We start from the raw sequence: 21,904 nt of genomic DNA, 5'->3' as shown, positions 1-21,904 counted from the left end.
AAAAATTTACGCGTTTTCAACATGAAAACGCGTAAGGTCGGCTACGCGTAAGGAAAAATTGATGATGGCTGCTTTTCTTTTCAGCCTACTATCTTTGACTTTTCTTCCTCTACTTTTTTTTGTTTCTACAAAGTGGTCGTTAGACCAGCTATGTTATATGGGGCAGAGTGTTGGCCAGTTAAGGTCTCCCACGTGCAAAAGATGAAGGTTGCCGAGATGAGAATGTTGAGATGGATGTGTGGGCATACCAGGAGTGACAGGATTAGAAATGAGGCTATTCGAGAAAAGGTAGGAGTGGCCTCAGTGGAAGACAAGATGCGGGAAACGCGACTGAGATGGTTTGGACATGTGAAGAGGAGAGTCCCAGAGGCACCAGTGCGGAGATGTGAGAGGCTGGCCATGGATGGTTTCAGAAGAGGTAGGGGTAGGCCGAAGAAATATTGGGGAGAGGTGATCAGACAGGACATGGCGCATTTACGACTTACCGAGGACATGACCCTAGATAGGAGGGTGTGGAGGACACACATTAGGGTAGAAGGCTAGTTCATAGTGGTTTTATTCTCCCTTATTCGTAGGCGTATTAACGCACTATGATTTCTGGTACTCTGCTGTATGTTATTTATGGTATTTATGTTATTATCCAATAATAATATCTACTGTTTTTTGTGCTTTGATTATACTATTGTTTGGATCGTTTTCATTATCTACTTATTTACTCTAATATTCTTGTCTAACCTTGTTCTATACTTTTATTGAGCCGAGGGTCTTTCGGAAACAGCCGTCCTACATTGGTAGGAGTCAGGTCTGCGTACACTCTACCCTCCCCAGACCCCACGATGTGGGATTTCACTGGGTTGTTGTTGTTGTTGTTGTTGGCTTTTGTAGCATTTGCATGTATCCTGGATGGATGGCTTAATATAAAAAATAAAATAAAAATAATATCCTATGGTTTGAAGACAATATTAAGACCAATGCTGATACTACTGGAGGCAAATATTATTATGAATTATTAATTATAATATGCATAAACCATTCTCATTAATTAGTAGCCCTCCATACATTTGTTGCTTTTTTTTTTGTGTGTGTTCTTTTGCGCAAATAAACACAAAAGCTAATTAAGCTTTCAAATAAGAACTCCATTAATGTGCATCTAACATATACAGCATCAAGATCGATATCGTCTAATAATGTAGAAAATATATATGTTAATGCAGAACATCTAACGTATATATAGCATCAAGATCGATGTCGTCTAGTGCAGCAAATGCATGCTCCTTGAGGTGTTGTTATTGCCCTAAAATATCTTCATAGAAGTAGCTCGTCTCTCGCAAACCCTAATATATCGTTCCCTTTTCGTAGGGTGAAATTGATAGCCCGTCATTGCATTTTAGTGATATGAAAAGAGAAAATAAAGAAACAATGGAGCTAGAAGCAACGTAGGCAAAATGAAATACAGTTGTGAATGATATATCCCTAAAACCCTAAAACAATGATTGATGATCATCTCTAGATAATTCTCAGCCAAATATTTCTAAGTATGATGATCATCATACCATTGATGTTAAGACATTGCTAAGAAAAGAGCTTAGCAAAGTAAATTAAAAAATGAGTTAAATTTGTCATTATTGACCAACGTCAAAAACTTTCAAACGTAACACGCACAAACAAATTTAACATTGAACTATCAAATGATCGAAAATTTCTCTCGAAATTTATGAAACAGGATCACTATGGTGGCAATTAATGCCATCACCATATTTTTCTCAAAACGTACGAAGAATTGATTTCTATCCTCCAGGCTCAAATTTAACCACCCTCAAGCCTCAAATCAATTTAAATGAAACTCAACAACAATCAATTGTTCAAATAGTATTTTTGAGAGTGGAGATAGTCAATTATTATCATCATACCATTGATGTTAAGACTTTGGTTCGCGATGTTGAAGAAATACTACTCCGATGTGATCTTCAAATCCCAACAACGAGTTCTTGGCGAATCGTTTGATGGGGAAGACATGAAGAAGAAAGCTAAAGTGATGGGAGAAGCGCGCAGTTGCAAGAAGAGAAGCCAAGTTTTTTTTACTCTATCAAATTCTGAATATATATGAGCAACATCATTTATGGTACAAATACTTCATGCTTTAAAGTTTATCTTTGTCTTTAAGAAATTGTAACCTCCATTTTTTTTATTGCCGCATACATATTAAGTAGTTGTCATCGAATGAAAGTAGTATTTTATTAAAGTTATACGAAAATTAGCTTAACATATATCACCAGAATTCTGTTTTTCAACTTATTGACAGTGCTACGTTTTAATTAAACATCAAAACACACTCTTTCCTATCTTTATCTTTCAACTTTTTCCCTGCCCCATTAAGTATCATTCTTGGCAAAAACTTAATAACACATGTAATATTATCTTGCAAATATTTATGTTGGTATGTTCAAATTGGAATTTAAACTTTAAAAGTTATAAAATTATATCTTCTAAAAAAGTGTGTTGGTGCGGAGCGGTCCGCAATCCACATAGTAATAGATTGAGTTTGTTGTTTTAAGGTCCAACCAGGCCTGACTCATGTAATTCTAGTTAAAGCCTTTGTGGATTGGACCAACAACTCTAATTGTTACCAACTTTAGGGCCAATTTTAAAAAAATTGCTATAAAACTCAAAGTAGAGCTATGTTTACCACCATTAAAGGAAAAGAAAACCCTAATAATAATAAGAAATTAGGGCTCTTCTAACTCTTTCTCCATTCTCTCTCTAGAGCATGTACATCTCCCAATTTTAGAAAGATTTTAATTTCTCCTCAGATCTGTAATCTATATTAGCCAAAACAAAGTTTTAATTTGGTGATTTGGGATCTTTGGAGAAGTAAGCCAACCTCAAAAGGTCAGATTTTTTTTCAACATATCATGATTTAGGGTTTTATTTCAAGTTTTACTATAACACCCCATTTTTTTTTTGCCAAGACTCGAACCATTCTTCATATGCGTATAGACTCGGACTGAATGACTTCTAATTGTATATATGAGTTAGGCTCAATTTCTATGTATTTTAAGTATATTAGATGTGGTTTAGGGTCATAAGGGATCTCTAACACCAAGCCAACTCCAAAGAATTTCTATCGGCTAAGTTTTCGAATGAGTCCGTATAAAAGTCAACTTCAAATGACCATATCTCCTAGAATATAACGAATTGAGTGGACTTTGACCTATCAAATTAAAGGTCTTTGAGTTTTCTTTCCAACTCCACCAATATTGCATTTTTTGGAGTTCGGAGTAAAAAGTTATGTCTAGTTAACCAGAGAGATGCGCGCCAAGTCAGCGACGCGGACTTGGCCAGTTTTTGCTTCAACTCAAAATTTCGGAAAAAAATGAACTATAGTGAAACACCTCCGCGTCGCGGACCTGCTCCCGTATAGTTCAAATTTGTGCAAAAAATTCTAGATTTCAGTAAGGGTAACTTGGACCATTCCCTATATATATATATATGAAGTTGGATGCATTTTGAAGTCATTTTTCAGTCTTTTGCCTCCCCCAAAATCCTAAACTTCATCATCTTCTCTCTCAGATCATCACTAACAAATTTGCTCTCAAACTCAAGGATTCAAGCTCTTCATTTAGGAACTAACATCAAGATTTCTTCAAGATCTACTCTAAGGTATGTAAGGCTACTCACAACGTTAGATTGATTTCATTCACGTGCCCTACATCTTTATTGATTCGAGTTGAGTTGAGTTTTGAGGTTCCATGAGGTTAGTTTCTGAGTTATCTATAATTTCTATTGAGTTTTGTATATAAATTCATAGGTATTAATGATGTTCTTGAGTTGAGTTTTGTTGAGAGTATGGATTCATGTATTCATTCACATGAACCCAAGATCAGATTTCATTTTGTCATAATTTGTCTTGAGGTTGAGATTGATGGTTTTCATGTACAAATAAAAGTATTGCTTTCAAAGTGAGATGATGCATATTTTAATGAGTTTGATGAAATTGAACATAGAGTTAAATTAGGATTTTGGATCAAGATATTTGATGATGATGTAAATGATGTCTATCTTTAAAAAGGTAAAATGATTGATGAAGAGGTAATGTTGATGATGATGTCTTGAAATGGAGTGGATTGGAGTCTAATGTGACATCATAATTTGCATAGTTCGATTTGATTGGAGTCTTATGAGGATTTTGAGTATAAATGATTGTTTGGGAAGGAATTTTAAAAATGATTTGCGAACATTTTGCATAAATTATTTATGCACTATTTTGAACTTAAAGAATGATTATTTTCATCTTTGATTTAGAAAGAGTTTGAGCATGAGTTGAGTTTGAAAAGTCTCTGAGCATGAGTATTTTTAGTATAAACGAGTTGAGCATTTTTACATTAAAATGTCTATTTTTAGAACGAGTTGATGGGTAAAAATTATATTTTAAATGCATTTAATATTTACTGCATTCATTGAGTTGAGATTGTATCAAATTTAAAGAGAAGAGTTTGATGATTGAGATGAGTTGATTTTTTTGAAAGAAGGTCCAATGAGACCAAATTGATTGAGTTTTGAAAAGAGTCCACTGAGACTAAATGAGTTGATTTGAACTAAGTCCAAAAGAGACTAAATGAGTATTTTGATTATTTTACTCACCCGATAGATATGAGCATATTGAATCTTGGAAGGAGTATCGAGCACTGAATTGGGTAAGAGTATAGTCCCTACTCGAATCCCATGAACTACGTAGCCAACGTAGTAAAGGATTGAACCTTTAAAGTCGGATGTTTCATATTTCATTGTCCTGACATGATAGGACTTGATTGATTATTGGATCCATGATTGGTTGATTCGTTCATACCCTGACAAAGTATTGAACGGACATGACAATAATGTTGTCTTGTTGCACATCACCTACTTATAGGTGGTGGGATTGTTGTCGGTTAGAGAAACTCCCAAATTGAGTGGATTGTGCATGATATGATTGGTTTGATTGAGATTGTAGAAGATTGAGTCGAATTGTAAAACATTGCTAAATTCTAATTTGCATACCTGTTGAGTCGAGTCCTTTGAGTTTATTATTGAGTTGATTGAATACTTGGTTGATTGGATTGGATTGGATAGTATGTGATTGGATTGAGTCAGATTGTATATGATTAGATTAGATCGAATTGTAAATGATTGGATTAGATCAGATTGTATATGATTGGATTGGATCAAATTTTATATGATTGGATTGAATTGAATTGTACATGATTGGATTGGATTGTATATGATTGGTCTCTGTCTAAACTGCATTCTTACTTTAGACTTATGACACCTTGATTGAGTCTCTCTTACCTTTCTGTTTGAGATATCTGAACTGGTATTATTCTACCTTGGTGTATGTTTTATTCTACCATATTACATACTCATACATTCCACGTACTAACGTCTATTTGGACTTGCATCGTTTTATGATGCAGAGACAGGTTTAAGAGATCATCAATAGGCGCACCGTTGAGGATCTATTCACACTCAGCTTATTGGTGAGTCCTCCCCTATATTTGGAGGATACCACTTATGTTATTCTTGCGTTGAGTTTAGTCTTTTTATTTTGATTTAAGGTAGCCATGAACCTGTCATTGACACCAATTAGATAGTAGTGATAGAGACTTCATAGACTAGATAGTGATGGGTCGATGGAGTATTTTATTTCCATGAATTGTTCTTGTCATACTATTTTAATGACATAGATTGGAGTTCGATTTGTTGGCCCAATGACCTTTCTTTCTTGAGTTAGATTGTTGATTGGGATTGTCCACCTAATTATCTCCTTATTTTAAGTCTTCCGCTGATTGAATGAATGAACAGATGTGTGATCAGGCCAAGTGGTTCTCTTAGGAGCCAGTAATGATTTCTGAGTGCCGGCCATGTCTAGGGTACCCTCCCGGGGCGTGACATTTACAAACTATATATATTTACTTTTATTGGTTTGAATGTGATATGTCTTTCTGTTTGTTTGTTAAGAATTGATTTTGCCGGACACTTGTATTTTTTGATTTTATGAATTTTAAAATTCTTCATTTTTACACCTACAACAAGATCTGAAAAGACTATTTTTTCTATTCAGTTTATAAGTTGTCAATAGATTTCATTCTCACTTTTTTGATAGAGGTATGAGCTGATTCTTTTTTTAGAAATATTAAATGTCAGAGTAAATCATAACCAAAGTTGCTAGGACTTGGGTGCATATATCCAACATAGATGCGGATTCGACGGTCAAACTCAAAAAAATCTAAATTTTAATATTTGAGGTATGGATCATGGTAGGTATACGGGTGATACGTGTTTCTGTTTGTTTGGTGGATGTATGAGAGGATTTTTTTTTTCTATAGAAATACTAGTAGAAGTTTTGAGGAATTAAGATCTCTTTCCTTTTTACAATACAAAATGAATAAACGAAAATCGGCTTTTCAGATATGCATATGTATCTGTACAAATCCTATGTTTGTGTATATAAGATTTATATTCTCTTTTTCTTTTTTTGGAGACATAAGATTTTTATCTTAGATTGTTCGAATTTACCTGCATAAATTGATTTACTTTTGTGTATTTCCAATTCCAGGATCTCTTTCTTCCCGAGGTACTTATACTTGACCTCCAATTTCAAGAGTTCTCTTCGTGAATAATGTTAGTTGGAACTTGGGAAGTGATTCCTCGTCACTATTGTTGTCGTTGGTCTGTGGCAACCTGCCCATGAAATAATGTGTTGTACTATGTCAATATTCTCGTTCTAGTTATTATGCGCATCAAAACTTTTCTGAAGATTAGTAGTTTGTAGTTCCCCACACCAGTTGTTTCCTAGATATACTTTCACAAGACCTGTTATAGAGGATCTTACCTGATTCTAATCCTATTATTTAAGTTCACTGTCCACTTGTCAAGCTCTGGTTAAGATTTATGGCAAGTAGGACTGTGAATTTGATTGGTGGGATTAGAACAAGGTCTGCTTCCTCTATGGCAGCTATCCTAAAAGCATTTCAAGGTAGCAATTGGTGTGCGATATTGATGTGCAACCACAAACTATACTCTTCAGGAATGTGTTGATGTGCATACTAATCCGAACAAAAGTATTGATGTTCATATTGTTCCATGATGAGCAAATCAGCACGGGCCGGTCCAACAAACATTGATGGATGATATGGTGCAAATAAACATGAAACTATACGTTTTGGAAGCTCAAGAATAGAGAAAGAACTTTGCTGCAAAAGAAGTAGTTTTTTTTCTTTTTCTCATCCGGTATCCGATGCCAGCAAATGAAGTAGAAAGAACCTGTCATCACATTTTTTCAAATTTTGAAATTGAATTGTGTTTTGTACTGAAGCTACTCCCATTATTCAATATTCGATTTCTTCATCATTTATCAACTTCATATAAAAAAATAAAATTGGAAGCGATGGAAAAGGCTTTGGCAAAGAAAATCGATTGTTGGCATCTCATCACCTAAGAGGGTTAACTTCACATCATTCTTGTACCTAGGTTTTGATTAATTACACAAAATCTTGTAGGATAATTGTTTGTGCCTACTCGTCCCTACCCTTCAAATGTAAGTTATTTCCTCTGACCCAATTTATGTGATAGAGTTGGAATTTTGAGATTCAAACTTCTAAATTTTAACTATGAATTTAGATATAAAAGCCTTAACAATATCAAACGTTTCTTCCAACTTTAAACAAATAAATATTATCTCCTTCATATTTTGATTGACTTTTATAAATACCTACTTAATCCTCTCAAATCTCAATAATCAATCTTCATCATTGTTAGTGTCATTTCTTACCTATAGAACAAATAAATACAAGTCTAATAATATAACGAGAAAAATAATGAAAAATAATGAAGCACACAAGTTAACAACGTTACATCTAGCCATCAAAATTTGTTAACGTGTGATGATGGATGTCAAAAACACTCACTTTTGATAATTTCGATGGTGTTTATATGATCATTTTGTAAGTTGAAGTGTTCAACTGACATAGTGGAGACGGGGATGTTACACTTAAATTTTGATGGTGTTTGTAGATCATTTTGTAAGTTGGAGTGTTAAGATGGGTTGAGGTGCCTAGATGTGCACACTCAAAGTTAGAGTGTTAACTTGCCAATTGAGGCTAAGTTTAAGGGTAGGTATTATGCCTTTTTTTTAATCAAACACATCATCAACTGCTTATTAGCAATTTTAGCAATTCTATCCAAATATGTATAACTGCTTATTTATAAAATCAATTTCAGCACATATAACTTATCAGTTATTTACAATCAGCTAATCAAAACGGTAATATGTTTGTTACCTATTTTCATGCTATTATACAAATTTTATCATGAATGGTGTATGTACTAAAAGTGATCCAAAGATGGAGATTTAGTCAAATCCTTCCACAACTCTCTCATTCATCCTTATTCATTAACTTCCCCTTTACTCACGCTTTTCCTTTCCTTCTTTAACTCCTTCAAAACATCTATCAATCTAGCTCATTTGTAAACAAGAAAACTTTGAAATAATATTATACTACTCTATTATAATTTTGCCATTTGAACATCTCACCTACTTTTCTTGTTTGTTTAATACAATTTACATTGAAGATGGCGTCTCAAAAGGAAAGAGAAACTCATGTTTACATGGCCAAGCTCGCCGAGCAAGCTGAGCGTTATGATGGTTGGTTTCATTTCTTCCCCCTCTTCCATTTTTGTATAGTCAAACTTCTCTATAACATCGTCGTTTGTTTGGATATCTTTTTGGATGCTATAATATAATATACTATGAAAAAAATGATTCCAAATGAAAACTTGATTGTTATAGTGAAATGTTACAAGATGAATGTTATAGAGAGGTCCGATTATACCTTTAGACGGATTCTTGATTTGGAGGTAGTAGGTGCTCCACTGCTCCTATTAATTTTTTACATTTTAACGATTTTTTAAAAAGCTTTTTTTTTTAATACGTGTATGTCCAAGATTGTATATATGATAGATTGTTTGCATTTTTTGTATTAGTAATTTCTATATACAAGATTTGAGAAATGGAGCATATGAGTACAATGTGAATGCAATGCTGAAAATTTAGTTGTTAATTACTCGCGATATATGCGTCAAATTAAAGCAATAAGGGCATGACATGTGTCTTTTGCATTAAGTGTTTTCCCGGTGATATTTATGATCTAGTGTGATGTATGGAATATGTGACAAAGGTAGATCTGTTGAATACCTGTCATGGCATATAGGTCCAATTTGGACATGCAATTGCTTCGATTTGAATGATCAAGTGATGACTCGGACATAAAGAAAAGAAAAACCAAGTGACATAAAAAGTCACATTTCTTCTTAGATTCCAATTTCCTTTAACAAAGAAAGTGGCTTTCTGAGATAATAAATATTATTTGAGCAACCATCTGAAAAATCAACTCAAAGATAAACTTTTGTTGATTGATAAATTAATAGTTAAAAATTGAATCTTGGGCTTGTTCTGTTATAATTTGGTTTGTGAATATTGCATAGTTCTTAAATGGAATGTATAAATCTTGATTTTACAGAGATGGTTGAGAGTATGAAGAAAGTTGCAAAACTTGATGTGGAATTGACAGTGGAGGAAAGGAACTTGCTTTCTGTTGGCTACAAGAACGTTATTGGAGCTCGAAGAGCTTCATGGCGTATTATGTCTTCCATCGAACAGAAAGAAGAGTCAAAAGGGAATGAGCAAAACGTCAAGCTGATAAAAGGCTATCGTCAAAAGGTCGAGGAAGAGCTTTCCAAGATTTGCTCTGATATTCTTGAAATCATTGACAAACATCTTATTCCATCTGCTGGCACTGGTGAAGCTACTGTCTTCTATTACAAAATGTAAGTCAATCGGAATTTTTTTTAAACCATGTTTCCTAGTACTACCCCTATGTTCATTGATTTACCAGAACTTGCTCTGTTAGGATCGATGGGCGAGGTATGTAATGGACATGAGTGGTATTGAAGAGGGTGATTACAGTACAATGGAATGACTTTGAGTTGAATATGTTTGCGCCTAAGAGTGTAGCCTAATCATCGATGAAATGGGAGGAGAATTATGAGGTATCTCAGGTTCAAATCGGAGGGTGTGATTTCTTCCCATTTGTCCATGCCTATGCAATTAGTCTAGGTGCTCATAAGCGCACCAAAACACCATGGTTATAAGAGAAAAGTAAAATATGGCTTGCGAAGCATCTGGCTTACCTGTAATATCAGAATCTCCTATGTACAAGGAGATTTATCATTAATATGATGATTGAAATGAAAAGCATAAGCATGACTACGATCTTAACATAAGCATGAAACTTTTTGGTAGCACCAGCAAATCAGATGGACCTAACATAATTCAAATGGATTTTCTATTTTGATCATCACAAGCTTAGGTTCTTCATGACCTTAGCAGTTGTTCCAAAATCGAGTTCTTTCAGTTTTTGGTATATTTCTAATAGTTTTACCTTCTTATCTTTGTCATTCTGGTTCAGGAAAGGTGACTACTTTCGTTATCTTGCTGAGTTCAAGACTGATTCTGAAAGGAAAGAGGCTTCTGAACAATCATTGAAGGGCTATGAGGCAAGTTATTTCTTCTTCCATCCTAACTGAAAAATGCAAGATTATAAGTCGATTAATCATACATGTTGTTTAGAATAGCATGTAATTTTGCATCTTTTTGCTCCTTTTAGGCTGCTACTGCAACTGCAAACACTGATCTCTCTTCAACACATCCGATTCGTCTTGGTCTTGCTTTGAACTTCTCTGTTTTCTACTATGAGATCATGAACTCTCCTGAAAGGTAGCATTTTTAACCAACCTTGATTAATACAACCATAACGTAATCAGTGTAATCTCATGAGTGAGATCTGGGGAGGGTATCTGGGGAGGGTGGTGTGTTCACACACCTTACCCCTACCTTATGAACGAATCTTGATTAAGCTTGTACATAAATCATATGATATGATAAGATGATTAAATATTGATGACTCAATTTGCAGGGCATGTCACTTGGCTAAACAAGCTTTTGATGAGGCAATTGCAGAGTTAGACACTTTAAGTGAGGATTCATATAAGGACAGTACCTTAATTATGCAGCTCTTGAGAGATAACCTCACACTATGGACTTCTGATTTGCCTGAAGATGGAGGTAATTAATTAATTATCCTAAACAACTAATATAAAATGTTTGAAGCGAAGTATTGGCGTAACTGTTAAGTTGTTTTCATGTTACTAAAAGGTCACGAGTTCGAGCTGTGAAAACAGTCTCTTGCAGAAATGCAAGGTAAGACGGTGTACCACAAGATGTGGTATGACCCATCCTTGAATCCCACGCATAGCGGGAGTTTATTGCACCCCGCTATCCATAACTTATATAAAATGGATTACAATCATATTGATATATCTTTTAACTCTATATACACATACTATGTTCAAGTATAACTCACACATTTTACATGTTGAAATTCCTTGATAATGTCTCTGTGAAATAGAACTATTTCTAGTTTTGCTACTTTAACAATGAAAGTATAGTAATGCAGTAAAAAATTAATTTATATGTGTTGACAGTGTAAGCACAGCCCTCGACCCTATCTGTACAAATAGAATAGCCCATCTATACCATTAAGGGGCTTCTATGATCATCGACCACAGAAATATAAGTGTTGTCACCTTACCAACTTGATCTTGTTGCTCCTGGCAACCAAAAGTGCATGAATCATTTCACCAAGTATGTGTCCGGATAGTCCAAAGTATCAATAGTTAGCTCTTGACCTTCCGGTCAAAAAACAGTGTGGATGAAGGCGTGTAAGTGGACTATTCCATGGAAGGGATTTAACTTTCCATAAATTTTTTGTCCCTCAACGACAAAATCTTTGCTAATTTCTTTTTTTGATGATCGACGAATCAAATAATTTTCCTGTTCCATTTTTTGCCTCTTCTTCTCCCTCTGAATCAAACTTTTCATTATAATAGGTTAGGTACCATTTACATCAAGTTACAAATTAATTCTTATCGAGAGATTTAGTTGCAATTACCTTATAAGTGACATGATTGTTAAAAAAAAAAGGCTGCTCCTAGGTGCATAGAACTTAAACTCATGCAAGAAATAAATCTTTTTGGAAGCAATACTGAAGATAAAAATTTTGTACAGGTGAAGGGAATGTGAAGGCTGATGAACCAAAAGCTGTTGAACCAAAATCTGCTGATGCAAAATCTTCTGAGGCAAAATCTGTTGAACCTGAAGTGAGTTGCATAACTTGACAAACTTCCATTTTCTCAAAGTTTACAGCTTATGACTCTTCTAACATCAAATTTTTATTTTCTTGGAATCATCATAGGAAGCATCAAAAGCTACACAATAGTCGATACACGCAACAAATTACTACAGGATTTCTTTTTTTCTTTTTCTCAGCTTTACAAGACACAACTGCTTTTGCAATGGCCTCATTTGAAGAAGATGCAATTCATTGAATGATTATCTGATTTTTTAAAACTAGTTTGAGACTTATTCGTTGATTTTTTGTTTTTGATTTACTCATGTTGTTAGTTGTGGAAGAGTTATCATCTAAACAACAGGCACATTTTGTATTACTTAATAGTATCTTCTTTTTTTCTAAATAGCCTTTCGAGTCTTTGTTAGATCCACGATTGAGATTATTCATTCCATATATATATTTTTTTTAGGGGGGGGGGGGGGGTGTTCTATTACATCCCCTGAATCTCTAGTGAAATTGGGATTCAGAGGATTCATTGCCTTGCTGTGAGTTTATATTAGTAGTCATAGTATTGCTTTTGCAGTTTCTTGTCCTTCGATTTATGTTACTATCTGTTGATTCCTTATAACTTGACTATTGTATTATTTTGTTGTTGTTTTGTTACTATATATTGTTTTTGTTATTATCTGTGTTTCTTGTACTTTCTTTGCTTCTTTTTTCTGGATTGTTGTTTTTCCTTGAGCTAAGGGTCTCGGAAACAACTTCTCTACCTATAAGATTTGCGCACACTTTACCCTTCCCAAGTTCCACTTTGTGGGGCTACATAGAATATGTTGTTGATGTTGTAAAATTAGCAAAAAACAAGATTGGGGTTGATGGGGTTGTTACTACTAATTGCTTAGGAGCAAGTCAAAAAGATTAAGAAATAAAACTATCTAATAATTCAATTTCACCTTTCACTAGCGATGAAATTATTATCTCAGGGTAATTCTTATGTCGTTTCTTCAATTGGATCAATGCATGTATAAATCATAAATGTATGGATGACCAATTGTCCACAGTACTTTCATGAGTAATTCAAGTGTTAATCGATCTTAAGTTGGCATTCAACCATAAATTCCAATTTTTTTTACTTTTTTTGTAGTCTATTGATCAGTTGGAGTTGAAGATGGAGTTGCATTTGGTTATATTCTTTGCAAAGAATATTTGGAATAATGTTCATTTCTGAATATACTTAAAACAACTAAAAATGAAAAGTGAGATGGATAACAAGTAATAAGTTGTTTTCCAAGTTTGAATTACAACTTCAAAGGTTGGATTTGAAATTTTCATGGGCAAACACTAATTTTTAAATAAAGTGAAAAACAATTTCGAGATCAACCATTTGTAATCTTTATCAAGCCTTGCTTCTTGAATTTCATTTGTTTTTCTTTTTTCTTTTTGAAAAAATGGTGGTATACGTTTAATTTGCGCATAACTCATCTAATTTACCTAATATTTACTACCTCCACTACCACCAATACCGAATAACTCCATCAACTAAAGCTTAGACCAATGAGAAAAATGCACATCAACCAAAGCAACTTGGACAAAAGAGGAAAATACACCAATTTGTCGTCTCTGCTGGAATCCAAACCTCGGTATTAAAAACGTCCTTAGTTCCTCGATTCATTCCGTAGAGAGAAGTTCATCATTGGCAAAACACTTATTTGGTTATGCCATTTTTGGCTTAGTTCCTCAATTCACTCTGTGGCGAAAAATCCATCATTGGAAAAACAATTATTTGGTTATGCGATTATGAGTTTTGCTCTAACTGAAGCTATTGCATTGTTTGCCCCAATGATAGCCTTTTCAATCTCATTCTTATTCCAACAATAGCATTATGCAACACAACAACTAATTCCATAATGATTTATTTAGTATCCTTTATCAGTCAAGCTCCTTAAGTGACCAAATTAAAAAGGACAGCTCGATGCACAAAGCATCTCCCGTTCATATAAGGTCTGGGGAAGAGTTGCAACCAAGGAGAGTGATGTAGACAACATCTCTTAGCACAGGGAATGTTGATGCTTCACAATATATCCAAATACAGAAAAGAGGGGGTGAGGATGGGGAGGAGGATTCTCTATGAGAAAATTTATTAAAAGATAAAATGTCTGTATATAAGGAAAGCTGAAATCAAGTCTCACAATGCATACAAATTTTTAAGTAAAGGAAGATCCAACAGAAGATGCATCAAGAAATATAATTTAACCATCCTGATAATAATATACAAAAACTTCCATAGGTGAACGTTCGATATCCATATCTATTCCAAAATAGCTCAAGGTTTCTCTGTTGAGAAATAACTGTGCGGTAGGCAAAACACTACCTCCCGATTAAAGATTTTAGCGTCCTCATCCTCTGGTTTCTGAAATTAGTTAAAAGAACACCACAGTAAGAACACGACTTCAAAAAAAAGAAATGCCCCGTAAAGCCAAGATTCTAGTCTGTGAAACAGAACAGCTAAAAGCATAAGTTGAAGATTCTATGAAAAATAAAGAATATAGTGTGCTACATAACTCTCAAGATAAATTATGCTGTCTAACAAGTTCTATTTGAAGTATTTCATATCTCTTTCTTTCCTCGTCAATAGGATGTACGCTGTATAGAGCCAGAATTCAGTATGAAAATGAAGAGGCCTGTCTCCTTGACATCGTTTTCCAATGTCCTAATCTTGGTCTCTTGGAGAACACAGGATTAACTATGATATTATTAAGAAGATTCAACTTCGAAGAAACTCAGATTACTACTTCACGAACAGTGTGCAACTCTGTATCTCGGTATATCAGTTATCATCCTGCTAATCGTGGAGCAGGAAGAATGTGTGAATTCTTCTTGCTCAAACAAGCAGCCTTTCAAAGTCAAATACCGAGTAACGAAAAAGTTATATAGAAAGTAAACCAATAATACATACCACCATATCCAAGTTGTAGAAGCGATCCAGCAGCTTCAAAACTTCATCAGGAGAAAATTGCCTATTCAAGCTGTGACAAAAAAATTTAGTGTTGAAAGACAAACGATAAAGTCACATTAAGTTTCTTCACACTCTTAGGTACGCTTTTTACACGTGCCTCAGTTTTCTTATTTCTATTGAGAGTGTGACATGAGCTAAGCTCATTCACAAAGCCATAAAATAAAGAGTTAATAAACAAAAAAGACAGAAGTAGTCTAGTAACCTTCTACGCAGATGTGCTGTTAAGCCGTAAAGGACAAAATGACGATGGATGCCTGCAATAAGAATCAAGGTGAACATGTTAAATGTTTCACTCCCACAGCAGAAAGAAAAATTTAAGCTATCACAATTTCTCTTATAGTTAGCTATGCAAGTTACCCCTCGACGCTAAATAGCATGCAAGTGACTAATTCTATTACAGCCTAGGTATAAAGCAATAAATTTTTGGGATAAAATTATTACTTTATAAGAGACGGAATGTAGAATAAAAACATGTGTATAAGAAGTACATGGATAAAATTATTTTAAAACAAAAATGCCATTAGAACTAGGTAATTCGCCTATTATTCACCGTATAACAATTCATACATTGTTATTCATTGCATAGCAATAACTTTTATAACAAAAGGGGTAGGGGTAGGGGTAGGGGAAGGGGATACCTACATTATCATTCATGCATAACTAGTACATGAACCAAACAACTCCTTACAGTTACACGCCGTCCATCTAACTAGAAAGGTAACGTATGAACTACATTGAATTCTTCAAACCCTAGTAATCAAAGCACTTCTATTTACCACAAAATTTCAACAAGTTCCAGATTACACCATGATTTTCTATCCGCCACATTTTACTTTGAATTTTACTTATGAACTAGACAAACTATGATAAAGTTACCACTTTTTCAGCCTTAATAACAACAAAACTTAAAGAGGAAACATATAAAATGAGTAATGGCACATAAAACCTAAACAAATTATACCTTTCAATTTGGCAGGGGGATAAGCTTCAAGAGCCTCCAACAATCTTATCTCCAACTCGACCTGCGATTGTTCCTCCTATAGTTTGATAAATAAACATACCCATAAAAAAAAGAATCAAATAACTTCTATAATCAAACACATCAGCAAGCATATAATCAGTTGCAAAGTCAGGATTTTTACCGAGGGAATTCAACACATAATGAAACCAAATGGATTCAACATCTTGTTTTTATAACCGTGGTATCTGGACCACCTTTTGGGCACATCGAGCATACATGCCACCTTCCATCAGCAACAAGTACCAGAACAGATAGGAATTTAAATAAAAGAGATTCAACATCTATTTTATATATACCTAAATTTTCATTTTAATAGTATAATTTTTCAACGAACGGGTTTTGATATGATACCCTAGCTCTGCCCATGCATATGATAAAAACACAACAACATGAAACAATGGTAGAAAAGGGTAACCTAAATTTTTCTTAATTAAGAAAACAAAAAGGTACCTTATGATCAAGAGCAGAAGAGGCAGGTTTACAAGGAGAATGAACAGACAATCCATCTTGTTCATCATGTTCAACTTTTTCCTTGCCTTTGTCACTTGCACCAGTGTTCTTCCCCATTTGCTTTTTGGTTCTTGGGATTGGATTTTGGATATAAATTTTTGGTTTCTTGAAAGGTGGCTTTGATAAAACCTAGGTATTCTCAGTTTGTTTGATTTAAAAATCAAGATTCTAGTGGGCTGGTTTTGGGGTGTTTTGGATTTGATCAGTTTTGGGCTCTAAAATTTAATATCAAATTAAACTAATATTATTATATTAAAATTATTTGATTAAGTGTAAGAGGATATAAAATGGAAATTTCATAAATAGCTATAGTTTGGAGTTTAGTGCAACGCAATACCCTTAAGGCCTTAACTTATATAAATGGATTACAATCATATTGATATACTTTTGGAATGAAAAGCATAAGCACGAGTGCGATCTTCATGGTCCAAGATAATCAAACCATCATCAATACTAACACAAGCATGATTATTTTTGGTAGCACCAGCAAATCAGATGGACCTAACATAATTCAAATGATTTTTTATTTTGATCATCACAAGCTTAGGTTCTTCATGACCTTAGCAGTTGTTCCAAAATTGAGTTCTTTCAGTTTTTTGTATATTTCTAATAGGCTTACCTTCTTATCTTTGTCATTCTGGTTCAGGAAAGGTGACTACTTTCGTTACCTTGCTGAGTTCAAGACTGATTCTGAAAGGAAAGAGGCTTCTGAACAATCACTGAAGGGCTATGAGGCAAGTTATTTCTTCTTCCATCCTAACTGAAAAATGCAAGATTATAAGTCGATTAATCATACACGTTGTTTAGAATAGCATGTGATTTTGCATCTTTTTGCTCCTTTTAGGCTGCTACTGCAACTGCAAACACTGATCTCTCTTCAATACATCCGATTCGTCTTGGTCTTGCTTTGAACTTCTCTGTTTTCTACTATTAGACCATGAAATCTCCTGAAAGGTAGCATTTTTACCCAACCTTGATTAATACAACCACAACGTAATCAGTGTAATCTCATAAGTGAGATCCGGAGAGGATGGTGTGTATGCAGACCTTACACCTACTTTGTGAACCAATCTTGATTAATCTTGTATGTATATCATATGATATGATAAGATGATTAAATATTGATGACTCAATTTGCAGGGCATATCACTTGGCTAAACAAGCTTTTGATGAGGCAATTGCAGAGTTAGACACTTTAAGTGAGGAATCATATAAGGACAGTACCTTAATTATGCAGCTCTTGAGAGATAACCTCACACTATGGACTTGTGATTTGCCTGAAGAAAAAAAAAGGGCAGTCCGGTACACTAAAGCTTCCGCTATGCGCAGGGTTTGGAGAAGATCCATGGTTGAGATTATTCATTCCATTTTTTGGGGGGTTGGGGGTTCTATTACTTTCACGCCCCGGGAGGGTACCCTAAACGTGGCCGGCACAAAGAAACCATTACTGGCTCCTAATTGAACCACTTGGCCTGATCACACATCCGTTCATTCATTCAATCAGCGGAAGACTTAAAATAAAGAGATAATTAGGTGGGCAATTACAATCAACAATCTAGCTCAAGGAAGAAAGGTCATGGGCCAACAAATCGAACTCCAATCTATGTCATTAAAATAGTCTTACAAGAACAATTCAAGGAAATAAAATACTCCATCGACCCATCACTATCTAGTTTATGAAGCCTCTATCATTATTATCTAATTGGTGCCAATGACAGGTTCATGACTACCTCAAATTAGAACGAAAAGACTAAACTCAACGCAAGAATAACATAAGTGATATCCTCCGAATGTAGGGGAGGACTCACTAATAAGCTGAGTGTGAACAGATTCTCAATGGTGCGCCTATTGATGATCTCTTAAACCTGTCTCTGTATCATGAAATGACACAGGTCTAATATGGCAGAATGAAACATGCATCAAGGTAGAATAATATCAGTTCAGATATCTCAAATCAGAAAGATAAGAGACTAAATCAGGATGCCATAAGTCTAAGATACGAATACGGTTTAGACAGAGACTAATCATATACAATAAAATCCAATCCAATCATATATAATCCAAACCAATCCAATCATATACAATCCAATTCAATCCAATCATATACAATAAAATCCAATCCAATCATATATAATCCAAACCAATCCAATCATATACAATCAACTCAACAATAAAGTCAAAGGTCTCAACTCAATAGATATGTAAATTAGAATTTAGTAATGTTTTACAATTTGACTCAATCATCTACAATCTCAATCAAATCAATCATATCATGCACAATCCACCCAATTTAGAAGTTTCTCTAACCGACAACCATCACCTATTATCCAGTGATGTACAACAAGCCGATGTTGTTGTCACGTCCATTCAATACTTTGCCAGGGTATGAACAAATCAACAAATCATGGATCCAACAATTCATCAAGTCCTATCATATCAGGACAATGAAACAGGGAAACATCCGACTTTAACGGTTTAATCCCTTCCTACATTGGCTACGTAGTTCATGGGATTCGAGTAGGAACTATACTTTTGACCAATTCGGTGCTCAATACTCCTCCCAAGACTCAATATACTCATATCTATCAGGTAAAATATTCAAATCATCTCATCTGGTCTCTTTGGACTCTTTTCAAAACTCAATCTATCTCAATCATCACTTCTTTCAATCAAATAATAATTTCAAGACTCATGAGTCATCAAGACTCCGAGTCAACAATCATTAATGTTTTCATTTAAGACATGCTTTCAACTCAATCATGCAGTCCCATTACTCTTCATCAAAATGATTATTTATGTCGAGGAACTATTCATGTGTCAAAGTAGTAAGATGCTTAAAGACATCAACTTGATTCATGCTTAATGCATCCTCTTTCAAGACATTCAAAATCATGCTTTCAAACTCAATCAATGAAGTATATATTAAATGTATTTAAAACATAATTTTAACTCATCAACTCATTCGCAAAATAGATGTTTTAATATAAAAATGCTCAACTCGTTTATACTCAAAATACTCATGCTTAAAATAAAAATTAGAAAACTTCTCAAACTCAAATCATACCTTTCCAAAACTCCAACTCAAACAATCATTTATACTCAAAATGCTCATAAGATTCCAATCAAATCGAATTATGCAAATCATATCTTGTAGTCACATTAGACTCCAATCCCATACATCATCATCAACATTACCTCTTCATCAACCATTTCACTTTTTTTTTAAATGAACATCACTTACATCATCATCAAACATCTTGCTCCAAAATCCTTATTTAATTCTATGTTCAATTTCATCAAACTCATTAAAATATGCATCATCTCACTTTGAGAGCAATACTTTATTTATACATGAAAACCATCAATCTCAATCTCAAGGCAAATTATGACAAAAATGAAATCTCATATTGGGTTCATGTGAATGAATACATGAATGTATACCTCAAATAGTCAACTCAAAGACATCATCAATACATATGAATTTATATACAAAAAATCAATAGAAATTTTAGATAACTCAAGAACTTAATTCATGGAACCTCTAAACTCAACTCAACTCGAATCAATGAAGATGTAGAGCACGAGGAAGAACTTAGTCCAATATTGTGAATAGCCTTACATACCTGGAATGAAGATTATCTCACTGAAAATCAAAGACCTAGCTTGAAGATATTGAATCCTAGCTCTTCTTCTCCTCTCACATCTCTTCTCTCAAAATTTCTAGGGGTGAGTGAGACGAAAACACCCCTAGGATACTGATAAGGGGTGGATTTTAGCCCTAAAACATAGTGGGTTAGGTTGGGAAAGGTGGGGAAAAGACCAAAAAGCCCCTCACAAAAATTGAAAATGGGCAGAAATTTGAACTAGGGTAGAACAGGTCCGCGTCGCGGAGTTGTTCCCCCATAGTTCATTTTTTTTTGAAATTTTAAGTTGAACCAAGATTGGCCAAGTTCACGATGCGGACTGGTCGCGCACCCTTTTGGTTAATTGAATATAAATTTTTACTCCAAACTCCAAAAAATTCAATCTTGGTAGAGCTGGAAAGAAGACTCAAAGACCTTTAATTTAATAGGTCATGGACCACCTAAATCCATATATATTGAAAGATATGATCATTTGAAGTTGAACCTTATACGGTCTCATACGAAAACTTAGCCAATATAAATTCTTTATACTTGGCTTGGTTTTAGAGATCCCTTATGACCCTAAATTCACCTCTAATACACTTAAAATACTTAGGAATTGATCTTAACTCATATATATAATTAGAATTAATTCATTTCGAGTTTATACGCATATGAAAAATAGTTCGAGTCTTGGCGAAAAATAATTTAGGGTGTTACAATTACATCCCCTGAATCTCTAGTAAAATTGGGATTCAGAGGATGCATATTCTTGATGTGCGTTCATATTAGTTGTCATAGTATTGCTATTGCAGTTTCTTGTCCTTCGATTTATGTTACTATTTGTTGATTCCTGATACCTCGACTATTGTAGTATTTTGTTGTAGTTTTGTTACTATATGTTGGTTTTGTTAATATCTATGTTTCTTGTACTTTCTTTGCTTCTTTTTTTCAGATTGTTGGTTTTCCTTGAGCTGAGGGTCTATCGGGAACAACCTCTCTACCTATAAGATATGCATACACTTTACCTTTCCAAGCTCCACTTTGTGGGACTACATTGAATATGTTGTTGATGTTGTCAAATTAGCAGAAAACAAGATTGGGGTTGATAGGGCCGTTACTATTAATTGCTTAGGAGCAAGTCAAAAAGATTAAGAAATAAAACTATCTAATGATTCATTTTCACTTTTCACTAGCGATGAAATTATTATCTTAGGGTAATTCTTATGTCATTTCTTCAATTGGATCAATGCATGTATAAACCATAAATGTATCCCGGATGACCAATTTTCCACAGTACTTTCATGAGTAATTCAAGTGTTAAATTGATTTTAAGTAGGCGTTTGACCATATATTCCAATCTTTTTATATTTTTGTAGTTAGAGTTGAAGATAGAGTTGTATTTGGTTATATTCTTTGCGAAGAATATTTGGAATAATGTTCATGTTTGAATAAACTTAAAACAACTACAAACGAAATGTTAGTTGGATAATAGGTTATAAGTTGTTTT

General features: G+C 34.2%; 1 protein-coding gene and 2 pseudogenes across 2 annotated transcripts; 2 read left to right on the top strand and 1 right to left on the bottom strand.

Moving 5' to 3' along the window:
• The first annotated feature begins 8,349 nt into the window (after positions 1–8,349).
• Positions 8,350–12,624, top strand: LOC129874701 (14-3-3-like protein GF14 iota; annotated as a pseudogene). The gene is made up of 7 exons (XR_008762943.1): positions 8,350–8,680; positions 9,555–9,861; positions 10,503–10,590; positions 10,701–10,810; positions 11,010–11,158; positions 12,161–12,252; positions 12,348–12,624. The product of XR_008762943.1 is annotated as a 14-3-3-like protein GF14 iota (transcript).
• Positions 12,625–14,547: 1,923 nt separating this feature from the next.
• Positions 14,548–16,889, bottom strand: LOC129874692 (uncharacterized). Its single transcript, XM_055950019.1, has 5 exons — positions 16,712–16,889; positions 16,202–16,277; positions 15,443–15,494; positions 15,181–15,250; positions 14,548–14,634 (listed from the first exon to the last, which is right to left on the bottom strand). The coding sequence occupies exons 1-5, from the start codon at positions 16,826–16,828 to the stop codon at positions 14,548–14,550; spliced, it is 402 nt and encodes a 133-aa protein (XP_055805994.1). The 5' UTR covers positions 16,829–16,889.
• A 436-nt stretch (positions 16,890–17,325) lies between these two features.
• On the top strand, positions 17,326–21,367 carry LOC129879815 (14-3-3-like protein GF14 iota; annotated as a pseudogene).
• Positions 21,368–21,904: the final 537 nt, after the last annotated feature.

The sequence above is a fragment of the Solanum dulcamara genome, chromosome 2, assembly GCF_947179165.1.
Source record: "Solanum dulcamara chromosome 2, daSolDulc1.2, whole genome shotgun sequence".
In the NCBI taxonomy this organism is placed as follows: domain Eukaryota; kingdom Viridiplantae; phylum Streptophyta; class Magnoliopsida; order Solanales; family Solanaceae; genus Solanum; species Solanum dulcamara.
This window is presented reverse-complemented; position numbering and strand designations above follow the sequence as displayed.